Below are 16,423 nucleotides of genomic sequence, written 5' to 3'. Positions count from 1 at the left end.
TAACGATGAGCAACGCGATGAGCGAGCAATCAGCGATCATAAAATCGCTAGTTGTGACAAACTTTACCACCTCTTCTTGCATCTTACAAATAAAAATTATCATTATAGTATCTCATTGTTTCATAATTACGAAAAATAGCATTTTAGCTGTAATGAGCAATTGCAAGCCTGCCTGACGGTCTTCGGAATAATTTCTGAACAACTGAACAAATCACTGTAAAACATCGTCGCTAAAACATCACCGCCATCTATTGAGTACACTGTGGTGGGCACTACGCTGAACAGATGGCGGTAGTGTTAAATTGTCCGTTAAATGCTTCTTCGATGAACAACTTGCGAGAGTTATGTCTGTTTGTCTGTGCTGGTATCATAAGAGAACATCTAATAAACGTGATTTGAATTGTTGGATAGTTGAAGATCTGAAGCCTTGAAAATATATCAATAGGACTTCATGGAGATCTTAGAACACCTGAAGATCGTTGGAATAATTTCTGAGCTGCCTGAAACCATATGAGAGAATATCTGTTTGATGTAAAAGACGCAAGCGTTTTCATGAAATTCTCAGAAGTTCTTTGATGTTCCGCGATCTTTTATAAAATAACTCTCACTTCTATGAAATTACCTGAACTTCAATGATACTCTCTGAAACTTGTTTTCTATGAAGTTCTCCGATATTTTTGTGAAGCTCTTCGTATGTTTATAAAGTTCTCCGAACTTCTATGAAAGTGAAATATCTCCAAACTTCTAAGAAGTTCCCGAAACTTCTGTAAAATTCCCAAAGTTCTATTAAATCCTCTTCACTACTATGAAGTTCTCTGCACATTTATGAGAAACATCAACAAATACATTAAAACCCGGTCAGAAATAACACTGAATTGTCGAGCAGTTGCAAATATTGTGCAAAATAGTGTTCGAGCAATGAAACTGCAACTCAGCATTGCGAGGGGTGAGTTTCTGTTCTAGTTTCAAAATATAACAGCATTGCGAACGGCCTTAGGCATCGAGAAGCTTGAGATTTGAGCTCTTGAAATTGCGAAGTGTGTGATGAGAAATGCTCCCAGCAATTACTCCGAATTCTTTTGGAACTACTCTAATAGTTCATATCAGCATTCCCTTGAAACTTTGTTCAGCAGTTCCTTGGAGTTTTCGTCGGGATACTTTTGAAATTTTTAAAATTCATCTGGAATTCTCCTTGGAATGCTACAGCTCATAACTAATCTGATGCACCGAGTATTTGGCCACCATAGTATTCGGCTGAATATCAAGCTTGGGTGTCTCAAAATTTTGCTCAAACACCTTGTCGGCCACTTCAAGCGCAACTATTCAAATGATTCAAATCGACGTATCTGCTTTTGTAAACAATCACTTCAATCGACGATTTGTCTTAACTGCTAACTCACCCATCCAAACAAACACCAGCATCAGGAAGCGGAATCTTTCCCCTACTAGCTGGTGTTGCTAGTTTCTGTGAGTGAGCTAGCAGTTGCCACAAATCGTCGATTGAAGTGATAGTTTACAAAATTCGATACGTCGACTTGAATAGTTATGCTTCACTTGTTAGATTGGAAATGGCCGAATATTAGATAACATTTTGGTGTAAATGCCGAATACCTAACCAAATAGCACTATTCGGTGCATCAGTATTCATAACTACTTCTCGAGTTTAGGTTCACCTGGAGTTCTCATCACAAAAAATATTTCAAAACTCCCAACCTTTGCGTTTGAGTCGAAAGAATTAGAGTTTTCATAAGAATTTAAAATGTCATATTTTTCGTCTCCCACAGCCAAATCAAAACACTCATGGTAGCAATTCCATGTTCCATGGAATTGTCAAATGTTCCTCAATAACTATCTGGTCAAACAATAGTTGAAAATAAATATAATATTAAATATCATCAGCAGGCATCTTAAACGAATGAATCAGACGGTTAAACGCATGAACTAATTTTGTGAATTTTACCAGGAAAGTTTATAAAAATGAGCGGTGAATGCAGGTCGAGCGCTGAATAAGCCCGTTCAGCGCTCGACCTGCATTCACCGCTCATTTTTATAAACTTCCCTGCAAAAAAAAATACAAGAGCTCATAACTATTCATTATCGGATGTCACTTCCTTCACATTGTAGAGGTTGAGGAATCTATCATCATCGTAACTCTAAGAATGCAATAAAAAAGCTCTTTTCAATTGCATTTCTTCGTCAGCCTCGGCGCTGAGAAAAGGCCAAATGCTATCGCATTTACCTCCTTCTCTACCACTTGCAGTCTGAAAAGTTTATTCCTTGTCTGCCGCTCACAAAACTTTACCATTCCTGTCGTTTGTACCTTATAATGAACGAATTTCCCGTTTATCTCTTTCCCTCCCGCCAGGTTCTCACACCCCAGAAATGTGGAGACGTCTATCTGTATGACCTGCTACCGACCCCGACGACCCGAGGAGGCAGCCCGTATCAGCAGCATTCCGCTTCGGCCGACGCCCTCGACACATACGACGTCCCGAAGCCGGCCGTTCCCATAAACTACGACTCACCACGGGCGTGGTCACGAACACCGCCACACTACAGCCACCAAAATCCGCACCATTCGCCGCACACCCCGAACTACAGCAGCCATCATCACCCAGCGCATCACCACTTCAGCTACAGAATGGAGGAATCCTACGACGTCCCGCGACCGGTGAACAACCTACTTGCTCAACAGAACCTCACCCCCAGTAGTTCCAATTCCTCGCTGCTCACCTCGGACAGTCTGAGTCTGTCCTCTTCGAATCGATCCTCCCTGGCCAACATGCCCGATTATGACGTTCCACGGAGGAATCCCGTTTCGATACGTTCCACACCTCCCCCACCGCACCAGCAACAGCAGCAACCTGCCACACCCCATTCGCAGACCAGTGGCATCTTCAGCAGCAACCATTCGATGTCGATGTCGTCGTTTTCCTCCAGCACTAGTACTTACGATGTTCCTCAGACTCCTCTTCACCAGCAGCAACAGCAGCAGCAGCAGCAGCAGCACCAGGTGCAAACGCCACTTCCCGCGAAGGAACTTCCGCTGGAATTGTCGTCCGCGCTGGAGACTCTCGCTCGGTTACAGAACGAAGCGACTTCCGCCGTTTCAAGGTATGTATTCACGAATTCTGCCGTATCAGGTAGAATAGTAACCCGATTTTGGATCATTTGCAGACTTCTTGGCTTTGTCTCGCCTAATTGGAGGACAAAGGAAAAACTGGATCCGATTTTGATGGATCTAAAGTTGGCCGCTGTGCGGCTCCGAACTGCTCTGCACGATCTAGCCGAGTTTGGCGACGGTGCACTGGGAAATGCATCCAAAGCTGAGGATAAAGGTAATTTCGTACATAAGTCGCGGTTTTAGAAGCTGTTGACTAACCGAATTATTCTTTAACTTTCGTAGGCCTAGCACAGAAGCTGAGACCGCTGGTGAAAGCTTTGCGCGACGCGGATAAACTCGTTCACGAGGCATCACAAAACCTGGACAACCAAGGCTGGACCATGGTGACGCTCCAGCGACCTGAGGCCACGCAGAAGCTCCAACAGCAACTACCTCCGGACAGTTTGGATCAGCTGATTGCATGTGCCCAAACGTTGACGGAGGACGTCCGACAGACGGCTTCGTTCATCCAAGGCAACGGAACGCTCTTGTTCAAGCGAAGCACTTCCTCTTCCACTGCCACAACACCACAAACTCCAACCGGACACAGCAAGACCACACCCGGAAGTATCAACCACAATAATAACCAAGGCGAATGGCCCGAAGACTACGACTACGTGAGTTTAGAATCGAAGGAAGCCTCGGCCAAATCCAACGCCGAAATTCACGACGCACTGCCGCAGGATTTGAAGAAGAACTTTGAGAACGTGGTGCGGAATGCGGACGCGGCAGCAGCCGCCGGCAGCGATAAAACGGAAGCCCTAAACCCGAACGACAAATCCGTACTGGTTTACTATGCCACGCAAACGGTGACGCACATGGGATACCTAACGCAAGCGATCGACGCCTTCCTGCAGACGGTGGAGCACAATCAGCCGCCGAAGTTTTTCCTCGCCTACGGAAAGTTCGTTGTGCTGAGTGCCCACAATCTGGTCAACATCGGGGACATTGTGCATCGGAACGTGTCGCGGGAGAACGTCAAAACGCGGGTGCTGCAGTGCGCGGATGCCCTGTCCGAAGCGCTCAAAACGTGCGTGGCCAAGACGAAGAAAGCGGCCCAGCACTTTCCCAGTGTGACGGCCGTCCAGGAGATGGTCGATTCCGTGGTGGACATTTCGCATCTGGCTAGCGATCTGAAGATCGCCATGCTGGACGCGGTGCAGCAGTAAGCAGCCCATTCCTAGGGTTCGATTTTCTAAAGCTATCATGTCTAGTGATCTCAAATTTGAGCATTCTTTTGGGTTTTGTTTTCTGAGAGGTGGATTGGTTTGCGATTGGGGGAACGGTTATAGCTCGTATATCGCGGGAAATTATTCAGTATTTTCTCATTTAACCTGAAACAAATACAGCATTCGCTTCATGTATGCGGTGGGTGGTACCGTCCACCCACCGCTATTTCTCCGCTGTCCTTCAACCAATTACGTTGATTTTCTGTATGTGATTAGTGTCAACTTGGGTCATGATTACAGTCAGGAATCCTTATTGCCGGATTCCTTATTGCCGGTATCTCTTATTGCCGGATCCTTATTGCCGGGCTATCCGCGAATAAGGATACCCACAGCTTATGGGATTTTCACTAATGGGGGCTGTAGTGGATTATCTCATTTGTTTCAATACATAAAGCTATACTGTCTTCGACAAAGTTGCTGTACTGGGTTAGACCAACAAGCCTGTGCCATTGGATTCAGGTTAAATTGGGAACTACGCCGCTAGAGGCGCTTCACTTTTATGTTACTTATGACGGGCGCTATAATATATGGATCATATTTCCAACATAGAATATTTCGTGATCCTGACCATATAGAAAGTTACTGTCTTCAGCAAAGTTGTTCAGGTGATCAAGTCCTTTCGGATGGTGGCCATATTAGTTCAGCACTCTCTCACTACGCAGCGCTAGTGTGCATGTGCAATTCCTATATAAACTGTATTTCGAGAGCCTGGCCATATAGAAAGTTGCTGTTTTCAGCAAAGTTGTTCAGGTGACTAAGTCCTTTCGGATGATCGTCATATTATTTCAGAACTCTCACACTACGCGGCGCTAGTGTACACATGAACTTCCTTAATATGTAATGTCTCCAAACTTTTCCATATAAGATGTTGCTGTGCAATGTTAGAACAGGAACCGGAAAAGAGATGACGTGTAGAGGCTGGAAATTGATGTCAGATGCCATTTTGGAATCCAAGATGGCGGCCATCGGTTCAAGAAAAACTGTCAAATACCCTACAATATAGATATTTTTGGAAAGGGGACGACGTGTAGAGGCCGGAAATCGATGCCAGACGTCATTTTGGAATCCAAGATGGCGGCCATCGGGTCAAGAGAAACTGTCAAATACCCTATAATACGGGTATTTCCCGAGAGGGAACGACGTGTAGATGCCAGAAATCGATGCCAGACGCCATTTTGGAATAAAAGATGGCGACCATCGTGTCAAGAAAAACTGTCAAACACCCTACCATATGGGTATTTCCAGATAGGGAACGACGTGTAGAGGCCGAAAATCGATGTCAGACGCCATTTTGGAATCCAAGATGGTTGCCATCGTTTCAAGAAAAACTGTCAAATACCCAACAACATGGGTATTTTCGGATAGGAGATGACATGTAGAGACCGGAAATCGATGTCAGATGCCATTTTGTAATCCAAGATGGCAACGATAGGTTCAAGAAAAACTGTCAAATACCCTACAATATGGATATTTTTGGAAGGAGACGACGTGTAGAGGCCGGAAATAGATGCCAGACGACATTTTGGGATCCAAGATGGTGGCCATCGGGTCAAGAAAAACTGTCAAATACTCTACAATATGAGTATTTCCGGAAAGGAAACGACGTGTAGAGGCTGGAAATCGATGCCAGATGCCATTTTGAAATCCAAGATGGCGGCTATCAGTTTAAAAAAAACTGTCAAATACACTACAATGTGGGAATTTCCGAAAATGGACGAAGTGTAGAGGCCAGATATAGATTCCAGACGCTATTTTGGAATCCTGCACTACCGTTCATACTGGTGACAACGCTCTGATGAGACAACGAAACCTTACCCCCAAGCTCCTCCCCTGATCCTATCCTTCGACAATGTACCTCTCTTACCTCGAGTAAGCCGCGAGTATTCGGCCCAACTCCTACTAGACATAGAATTAAGTGAATGTTGTTACTAACAAAGAACAATAAACTATCGGCTCCGTAAAGCTAACGTGATTGAGCCTTCCAAATAAACGAACTAGTTAAAAAAAACATGTTTTCCATGTATAAGGCTTACCAAGAATATTGCGTATAATTTATTGTGTATAGCGTATCACTGAGCAAGATCGCAACATAACGTGGAAAATTCCTCAAAACAATAAAACGCTTTTAATTGTTTTGTTTTTTTCTATCGTAAACTACAGATTTATTCCTGGACCACTCTACAGTGAATATGGTTGATATTTTCATCCACCACCTGGTGCGGCAGAAATCGAGTTAAAACTAAATCAACTATCCGAGGTCGAAAGTTTCTACACATTGGACAGCAATGTTGAACGGAGTGCAAAAATGCAAGATTTGCTAAGGGAAGTCGAGACCCATCTCACGGTGTGGAAGAACGAGAGTGACTAGAATGCATAAAACATGACAGCGCTGGTTGGTTCTTTGTTATCGAAAGAGAAAACAAAATGTGGATTAAATCTGTAGCAAAGCATTTTATTGTTTTGCGGAATTTTCCACGTTATGTTGCGATCTTGCTCAATGATACGCTATACACAATAAATTATACGCAATATGCTTGGTAAGCCTTATTTATGGAAAACATGTTGCCGCCATATTGGATCCCAAAATAGCGTCTGGAATGTATATCTGACCTTTACACGTCGTCCCTTTTCGGAAATTCCCACATTGTAGGATATTTGACAGTTTTTCTTAAATCCGATGGCCGCCATCTTGGTTTTTAAAATGGCGCCTAGTATCGGTTTCCGGCCTCTACACGTCCGGAAATACTCATATTGTAGGGTATTTGACAGTTTTTATTGAACCAATGGCCGTAATCTTGAATTTCAAAATGGCATCTGGCATCGATTTTTGGCCTCTACACGTCGTTCCCTTTCCGGAAATACTCATATTGTAGAGTATTTGACAGTTTTTCTTGACCCGATGGCCGCCATCTTGGATTACAAAATGGCATCTGACATCGATTTCCGGTCTCTACATGTCATCTCCTATCCGAAAATATCCGTATTATAGGGTATTTGACAGTTTTTCTTGACCCGATGGCCGCCATCTTGGATTCCAAAATGACGTCTGGCAACGATTTCCGGCCTCTACACGTCATCCCCATTCCAAAAATATCCATATTGTACGGTATTTGACAGTTTTTCTTGAACCGATGGCCGCCATCTTGGATTCCAAAATGGCATCTGACATCGATTTCCAGTTCCTGTTCTCACATTGCACAGCAACATCTTATATGGATAAGTTTTGGAGTCATAACATATTAAGGAAGTTCATGTGCACACTAGCGCCACGTAGTGTGAGGGTTCTGAAATAATATGACCATCATCCGAAAGGACTTAGTGACGTGAACAACTTTTCTCAAGACAGTAACCTTCTATATGGCCAGGTTCTCGAGATACAGCTTATACAGGAAATTTACTTGCACACTAGCGCCGCGTAGTGAGGTGTACTGAACTAATATGAACATCATCCGAAAGGACTTGCTCACCTGCACAACTTTGCTGAAAACAGCAACTTTCTGTATGGCCAGGCTCTCGAGATACAGTTTATATAAGAATTGCACATGCACACTAGCGCTGCGTAGTGAGAGAGTTCTGAACTAATATGGCCACCATCCAAAAGGACTTGATCACCTGCACAACTTTGCTGAAAACAGCAACTTTCTATATGGCCAGGCTCTCGAGATACAGTTTATATAGGAATTGCACATGCACACTAGCGCTGCGTAGTGAGAGAGTGCTGAACTAATATGGCCACCATCCGAAAGGACTTGATCACCTGAACAACTTTGCTGAAGACAGTAACTTTCTATATGGTCAGGATCACGAAATATTCTATGTTGCAAATATGATCCATATATTATAGCGCCCGTCATAAGTAACATAAAAGTGAAGCGCCTCTAGCGGCGTAGTTCCCAATTTAACCTGAATCCAATGGCACAGGCTTGTTGGTCTAACCCAGTACAGCAACTTTGTCGAAGACAGTATAGCTTTATGTATTGAAACAAATGAGATAATCCACTACAGCCCCCATTAGTGAAAATCCCATAAGCTGTGGGTATCCTTATTCGCGGTTCCTTATTCACGCCCCCGTTACCCCGGCAATAAGGATTCCTGACTGTACATTCAATTCAGTTTCAAAAGGCATATACACGGTAAGAAACAATACTCAAAATTAAGTTTAAAAAAACTCAACGTTGGGTTCTATCATTTGAGGTCCGCCGTTGAGTGAATCAGAAAAGCGGCGTTGGTTAAAATTTACTCAACTATTGAGTAATAATAAATGAACTCAAAAATAAGTTTATTTTCATTGAGCTTGCTTTTATGCGCCTTTAACCATTTCATTTTCACAAGCGTTGATAGACGAATGGTCAACACACGGGCCCCGTAATCTCAACGTCCATGGTTCGGTTCCAGTCTGCTCTGCAATGAGCATTTGTAAACAAACTTTCTAAGGCCCTTTTCACGCGAACCAAAGTATGCCCACGCAAACCAATACCACTTTCGGAAAGGTGATAGTTGCCCTATCCGATGATGTTGTTGGTTTGCGTGGGCGTACTTTGGTTCACGTGTAAAGGGCATTAGAAAGCTTGTTTACAAATGCTTTTGTGCCGTTATCAAATTCTTTTGGTTAAATTCCATAAACATTTCGTATGAAATTCCAACGAATTATTTCCTCAGTGTACTAACAAAATTGCTAAATTCCTGAGACATTTATGAGGGGTCGTAGGGTTCTCTGCATCTCTCTTAAATAAATGTTGGACTAACATACCTTTGCTATCCTTCCTAGTTGCAAGGACGTGGCCAGGACAACCCTTAACTGTTGGAAAGGGATATGTCTTTATCTGGGACATAGTAATTATTTCCTACTTACTATCTGTCCAGTAATAGATGTCCGTCTTGCTCTTAAGGGGGTATTCCCTATCTTTTACCTTTTTTCGGCCTGTTTTTCAATTAATTTTTTTTCAAGGAAAATGAATAGTAATGCGCCTAACTCTTTGGGATTCTTGTTTATTGAACATTCAAGTTTACAAATAAATTTTTTTCGACATAAAAAAAGACATTAATGACGTCACAAAATGGTGGCAAACAGACCCCTGTTCGCCGCAAACGCCTGGACGGGCGAAGACTTTTCTCTGGAACGGCTTCATCTGAAACAGATTTCGTGATGAAATTATAATCTGCATAAGATTCTCTGGAGCTTCTCCCGTTGGCAGCAAAAAATCTTGCAAATTAACAAAATGGCGGCCATATGAAAAAACAGGCGATTTTTAGCCCGCTTTTTTGCAGCTTTAAGGTGCTTCAAACAATTTTAAATGTTAATATTTTTGGCTAAAAGTGGGAGAAGCTCCAAAGAATTTAATAAGGAACAAAATGCGCAAAGATTCAAGTCAATATCTCTTATAGTTTCTGAGAAAAATCTTCGCCCGATAAAAAAAATGTGGTTTCGAGAAAAACGCGTTTAAAGTTTTGACTTTAGTTAAAACCATTTGGGGGTTCTTACCATTAGTCAGCTATGCCTGGACACCGAATTCACTGATCGGAAAACGGCTTGGGGGGATGAAAGTATATAGTCTAAAGTACAAAAAAACGTGAAAAAAAAAAATTTGATTTTTTGAAAAAAAAGATCGGGAATACCCCCTTAATAGTTTTGAATTCGTACCACCTACGATATTGTGTAACTTGTTTTATGCTAATGCTAATGCTAACATTGATTACCTTTTTTACAATCTGCCGACATATAGGGTAGATAACTACTTCGGCCTAATCGCCCATTTTGGGCCTATCGAGCAGAAAACTTCAAATAAATCCTTGATTTCAGAGTCAACAAGTCAATTGTGCGTTTGGTACGATACTTTAGTTTATAAGCTACGGAACGAAGTCGACGAGAATGCGTGATATAAAGATTTGCACCCAGTATTCCCAAAAACAAAAGAAGTGTTCCGACCGAATCACTTTTTATCTTCATCCGATAGGCCGAAGTGAATTCATTGGCGTTTCAATGCGTTAGGCCAAGTTTTGAATCCGTAGGCCGAGTTTGGCGTCAAGAAGCAGTGTTAGACTCAGTGTTGGAAAAGTTCGCGATATTTCACGAAGTTCACCAAGGGAAAAGTTCGCGAGTCATAGGGAACTTTGATGAACTTTTCCATCACTGGTTAGACTTTTGACAATATCTCAACGATTGGTTTCTTTTTATCACATCTTACGGTACGTACGGAAAGGTAAATAAATTTGGAAGCCATCAGTAATAACGTTCCGTTTGGTACTAAACTGCACTAGATTAAGAAAGACTAAGTGCGGGTTGTGCTTAATAGGCCGGAAATTAGATAATTAACCCTAAAACGCTGTCCCAATATTTCAGCTGCTTGCTGAATTCATTAGAAGAGTTTAGTGATCTTCAGAGAAATTCAAGAGATCCTTAAGAAGGCTTATAAATTTCCAAATCCAGGGATACCTCCGGAATTCTCAATAGTGGGTATTAGTTCAGATCAGAGACGTTAAGAGAACTTTAGAACAATTTATTCAAAAAACTTCAGAGAAACATTGAAAACAACATTTGAAAAGCATTCTTGGTCAATTTACCTACACTATCAAAACAATCTACCACTCATCAGAAAGCAAACAACCAATACACATCGAAAAAAAAAGTATCAGAATTCACCGGTAAAAAACTTTACCAACTAAGTGGGCCAACATAACAGAACATACAATGCCAAAAACAGAAAAAAAAATTTTGTAAACATAAAGTCAAAACTTTAAATTTTTCGAAAAGTCAGATTTTTGTCTACACGGAAAAAACGAAAAATCGCATTTCATAATAATCAATCAGAAACTGTCACTACTAATAAACGCATTGTATATTACCATTGTGATATATATATAATACAACTAATCGACAACAATTTTTCACGTAACCTAACTTGAAAACCATGGTACGATTGGACGAAAATCGAAGAGCGAAACAGAAACCAATTTTCCACCATCAATGTCTATCTAACTGACTGTTCGTTTCGCCGTGTAGCACCTAACCTAATCTACCTAATTTAGAAGTCAATGCATATTCCTAAGCCCCCCGCATGAGTCAGTTCTGTAAATAGGATCAGTATTCAACTATGTTAATTTTTCTGAGTTTATGGTTTGAATTAAAAAAACATTTGAAACGCATTACCTTAAGAGTAAGCAAATAGCGCACACCAAATTACACGTTTTCTGCAATTGGGAAAAAATGAGCCAAAATTCGTAAAAAGAAAAACTTCCAACGCAAAAGACATTCGCAGTGGTCTTTTTGGCATCAGAGTCGATTAGAAGAAGTTAATACAATTAATTGGAATCTAGAAAAGAAGGTAGATAATTTTGCACTACCTAATCGATCGGGAAAATTCGGTTTGGTACTTATATTTATACCTACAATTTGCTACTAAGACGTGTATCAATATAAACTACTGTCTGTATAATAAATTCATACTTGAGATAACACGAATAATCGATGAAATGGTACTATAAAAAAAATGTCTAAATACTACCAATTAAGTGAGTGTAGTCGTGTAAATGTAGTCTTAAAACTAAACAGCAACTCACAGGTTACTTCTAATGTGACGACGCAATTCAAAGAAACAAACACATCAAATCAATGAAGTTTGCAAAATATTATCGATAATAAAGTAAATTATTCGAAAATACTAAACCAGTTTTGGATCAATAATATCACAAACCTTCCGGAAATTTCGGACCAAATCACAACTGCGCCGATTTTCATTCACCATTTCTTATTGAATTGTTGTGTGTATTGTGTCGGACTCCACACTGAAGTGCACAATTTCGTTATCGAATTCAAAAAACGTTCCCCCTTTCAGCAGCAATGTCCATCGTGCCCGGCATGGTTTCCGCCCTTGTGATTCGCTATCACCCCGTCGGTGCTGTTCTCCGGTGGCAGTTCCCGTCCGGCACCGTACAGCACCGCCAGCTCGGCCAGATCACGTCGCATCGAGTAGGCATCCTCCCCGTCGGCATAGTATTTGGGTTCGATTTCCAGAATTCGGAAACCCAACGAATTGGTGTACAGATTCAGGGCTGCCCGGTTCGATTTGCGCACGTGCAGCGAAACGTACTGTGCATTGAAACATTCCACCATCGCATGCGAGGCCTGATTCATAAGCTTCTGAGCCAGCCCCAGCCGACGGTAGGACCGTTTCACCGCCAATGAAGTGATGTGACCATGGGTGCTCTCCTCGCACGGCTCCGGTTCTTCCATTTTAGCCAAAACGTACCCCACGATGTTGCCCTTGTCATCCTCGGCCACGTAACTGAGCTGTGGCCACGTGAGTCCGTGGTAGAAATAGTACTTCATCTGGTAGTTTTCCGGCAGGCAAAGCAAATTGCAATGCTGCATGTTCATCAAGTCTTCGGGCTTTGCGCAACGGATATTCATTTTGGTTGCAGCTGACAGCTATCTTCGGGCTTCAAATTAAAAATAATTTCTCCTTCTCTCTGGGGGTTTAATCTCTTCGCACCTTGCGGGCGTTGCGTGCTCTACTGCTGCTACCGTCTCCAGAAAGGTTCTCTGCGTGCGTCGGCGAGTCGGACGATTGCGCCAGTCCCAGCAGCTCACGGACCAACTTGAAACGGGACAGGAACAGTTTCCACACCAGATACCAACCTGAAAATAATGTTTAAACACCATTTAATGGAATGCGATCAACACAATGCGATTAATGCGTAAAACTTAAACGAACCTAAACAAACCACAACAAGGACAATGACCAGTGAAGCAAATACGGAAAATGCAGCGATCAGACCCTCCTGAAGATTCATTGCATTGCCTTTGCTGCGTTATGAACTAATTATACAGGGAGCACTAAAACCTCAAATGCGTTCAATGGTAAAAAAAATCTATTGAATCGTAAGATTGTAAAATAAACTTTTAAAATTTTATTCACGTCGAGTAATTTAACTGATGTGGAACTGGGGAACTGCACTGACTGACTGATCGATCAAAACAAAAGCTGTCAAATGAATGTTCGAACTTCGAAGTTACACGCACACTCTCACGAGCTTCTGCACATCGTACGAACCACGTTGTGCCACAGATGTGGCCATTCAGATAAAAAACTGTAGTACACACCAAATTTCTTAAATTCCATTCGGTACTTTTTTGCTAAATTCGTTCTGTAAAAAATAATTTTTACCGAAAGCTTTGTGAAATACACTGTTGTACTAACTTTCAGCAATAAATAATACTGAATTTCCGTACTTTCCGAAATTTACCAAAAACTGCAAATAAAAATTACTGATCTAAACTGTAAATACTGCAATTCTACAATACTGTTGCGAACGTACTGTAAAAATAGTCTTTAAAAAACTAACGGTAGTAACGTACCAGATTCTTGTAAAAATTACGGAACAGTTTTTTAAATGTCATACTGTCAAAAACATCATTTGCCGCTATTTCGAGGTTGAGTATTCTTTGGTTCTCCTGTGTGAAAAGTAAGTACTTTAATATTTTGCTGAATCTACAGAGTGGATAATTATTTTACTTTCAATTCAATCCTAGGCCATCGCTTCCAGTCATCTTGGACCTAAGGCGACCTAATGTTTCCCTCAGCTGCAAAAAGCCAATGCCATGTGTGCGAACGTTGCCCTCGATAACCTTGTTTGGATTCCCTGCTGGACCTGGAACTGGAGAACCCTTTTCTTGGCGTCGCAAATATTTAAAAATAATCGATTTTTTGGTGTTAAATAAAACGTTTGCTGTGTTGTAATCATTTAATTTGATGAAAACACAATAAGACGATTGTATGACATTCCCCCGAAAGCCATTCCCCAGAATGCTATTCCCCAGAATGCTATTCCCCAGAATGTACCATTCCCCAGAAAGCCATTCCCCAGAACGGACTATTCCCAATAAAACCATTCCCCAGAAAACTATTCCCCAGAAAACTATTCCCCAGAATGTACCATTCCCCAGAAAAGTATGCCATGTATTAGATTGACTATTTTTGTTTATTATAGTCACTCCTGGAATCTTCTTTCGCGTATATAAAAAGAATAGAAAAACTTCTTAATGGATCAAGGCGTTTTCCTTTTTTTTAATATATAAGAAAAGGAAATAATTAATTCTTTAGATAAACGATAAAGAAGGGAATATTCCTTTCTTTGAATATATAAAAGAGAAAATAGTTAATTCTTTGGATGTATGATAAAGAAGGGAATATTCCCTTCTTTGAAAATATAAAAGAAAACATCATTAATTCGCTAAATATATGATAAAGGAGGGAATATTCCCTTTTTTTAAATATAAGAAAAGGAAATAATTAATTCTTTGGATAAACGATATAGAAGGGAATATTCCCTTCTTGAATATATAAAAGGGAAAATAATTAATTCTTTGGATGTATGATAAAGAAGGGAATATTCCCTTCTTTTAATATGTAAGGAAAATATATACTTTTATACTTTCCTTTATTTAACGTCGGTCTCTGTTCCGCAATCTAGTGCCAATCACCGACGGACATCGATTGCCATCCATTGACGGCAATCGAATGTGCATGAAGGCAGCTTCCACACCTGCGTAGGATATCGCACCCATTCATCAACACACATGGGCCGGGACCAACGGCTTTACTTCCCTTCCGAAGGAAGACGTGACCAGAGATTTTTATGCCTCAGAAAAATCCCACCGACCTCGACTGGGATTGAACCCAGACCCATTGGGGTGAGAAAGCAGTCACGCTAGTATGTCTGTTACGGGTGAGTGTTTTTTTAATGGTTTTGGATTGAGATTCGATCCGGAACTTGTGAGAAATGCAGGCCAACTCCCCTGCACTCGATCTTCCTAGGTCACGCCTCCTTGGTGGTTGAGCGTCGTTGATAAGTTAATACATTCGACTGGAGAGAATCGCCCATGAAATATGCTTCCACCTGAGAATTCCTTCCTGACATCTTCAAGTGGTGGATTTTTTTTATTATTATGTATTGTATGATTATTGACTGCACGGAAAAGGTCTGCATTAAGCGGGATTTAGATGAGGCAGGTGAGTTGAATGCAACTCAAACCGATCTGGTCGTAGGCGTTCAATTGACTTGGCAACGAATCGAGCAATTCCGATATCGGTCAGCCAAACGAACTGTCAAAGCCAGAGCCATACAGACACCCTAATAAAAATTGTATGGTTAATTTGCTTAACGACGTGTTCTGGGTATCATCCAAACCATTTGTGGAATAGTTCAATGATTTGGGTTATCGTTCGTTTATGGTTATTTTTTATAAGGGCAGCGCCTATCTTGATTACATTGGCAGTGTTGCTGACCCTCTCATAGTCTGCATGCTTCAATTAGATTTATTTTTATTGTTCGTGACGTAACCCACTATGAAAACACATCAATATTTAATGTAACAACATTTTTTATTGTAATAGAGTTGTTCATTTTTGTTCATGATCGAATCATGTTAAGAGGCAACTAACAGTCAGCCTCAGAAGGTGTCATCAATGATGATCATCAAAAAGTGGGAACGAGTTGATGAAAATAACCACCCACAACTTCTGAAGCTTTTTCCAGCCTAAACACACGAAATACACCAACAACAAGTATTTCGAAGTTTGCTCTGATTCATTATCTTAATGCACTCACCTTTTATTCAAACAACATCTCATTTTGTTGGGTAGATATCTGCTTTTCAATAACATAGAATTTATTTTTTGGCCTAGCACTACGACACACAAAAAGTCATCACAATAAAAAAAATCCCAGAGCCAAATTGAACACCGCTTATTCTACTCACTTCCAGAAGGGATACAGCATTTAAATTGTCTTCACTACATCTGCACATATATCTACTTTCACAATCTAATAAGTTAAACCCGATTTATAATGAAAATTAGTTGAAAAACTGTATTTTAATTCAGGATTTACCGGTAAACAACGAAAGATCACAACAAGACTGACACATGCGCACATTATGAATGTATGCGTTAAGCTACGCATCTCATGTTTTATCCTAGCAGCAATCATTGGCCAATGTTGCCAAAACAGTTTCATGAAACTATTACATAAG

General features: G+C 41.1%; 3 protein-coding genes across 5 annotated transcripts in view; 1 reads left to right on the top strand and 2 right to left on the bottom strand.

The window, feature by feature from the left end:
• p130CAS (Serine_rich_CAS and FAT-like_CAS_C domain-containing protein p130CAS) overlaps positions 1-4,629 on the top strand; it is a 420,726-nt gene extending 416,097 nt beyond the window's left edge. For all 3 annotated transcript variants that reach the window (XM_065231801.1, XM_065231804.1, XM_065231802.1), the window contains 3 exons: positions 2,366-3,114; positions 3,178-3,338; positions 3,407-4,629. In XM_065231801.1, the coding sequence (XP_065087873.1) occupies positions 2,366-3,114; positions 3,178-3,338; positions 3,407-4,332 (1,836 nt within the window). In that variant the 3' untranslated portion in view covers positions 4,333-4,629. The remainder of the gene's footprint in view (positions 1-2,365; positions 3,115-3,177; positions 3,339-3,406) is intronic.
• A 7,529-nt stretch (positions 4,630-12,158) lies between these two features.
• vnc (GNAT family N-acetyltransferase vnc) lies at positions 12,159-12,799 on the bottom strand. The gene has a single exon (XM_065231726.1). The coding sequence runs from the start codon at positions 12,797-12,799 to the stop codon at positions 12,221-12,223; it is 579 nt and encodes a 192-aa protein (XP_065087798.1). The 3' UTR covers positions 12,159-12,220.
• On the bottom strand, positions 12,713-13,328 carry LOC135709420 (small integral membrane protein 13). Its single transcript, XM_065231727.1, has 2 exons — positions 13,104-13,328; positions 12,713-13,027 (listed from the first exon to the last, which is right to left on the bottom strand). The coding sequence occupies exons 1-2, from the start codon at positions 13,180-13,182 to the stop codon at positions 12,867-12,869; spliced, it is 240 nt and encodes a 79-aa protein (XP_065087799.1). The 5' UTR covers positions 13,183-13,328; the 3' UTR covers positions 12,713-12,866.
• Between the last annotated feature and the right edge of the window lie 3,095 nt (positions 13,329-16,423).

The sequence above is a fragment of the Ochlerotatus camptorhynchus genome, unplaced genomic scaffold, assembly GCF_037179485.1.
Source record: "Ochlerotatus camptorhynchus isolate MF236.1 unplaced genomic scaffold, CSIRO-AGI_Acam_v1.1 ptg000361l, whole genome shotgun sequence".
Classification (NCBI taxonomy): domain Eukaryota; kingdom Metazoa; phylum Arthropoda; class Insecta; order Diptera; family Culicidae; genus Ochlerotatus; species Ochlerotatus camptorhynchus.
This window is presented reverse-complemented; position numbering and strand designations above follow the sequence as displayed.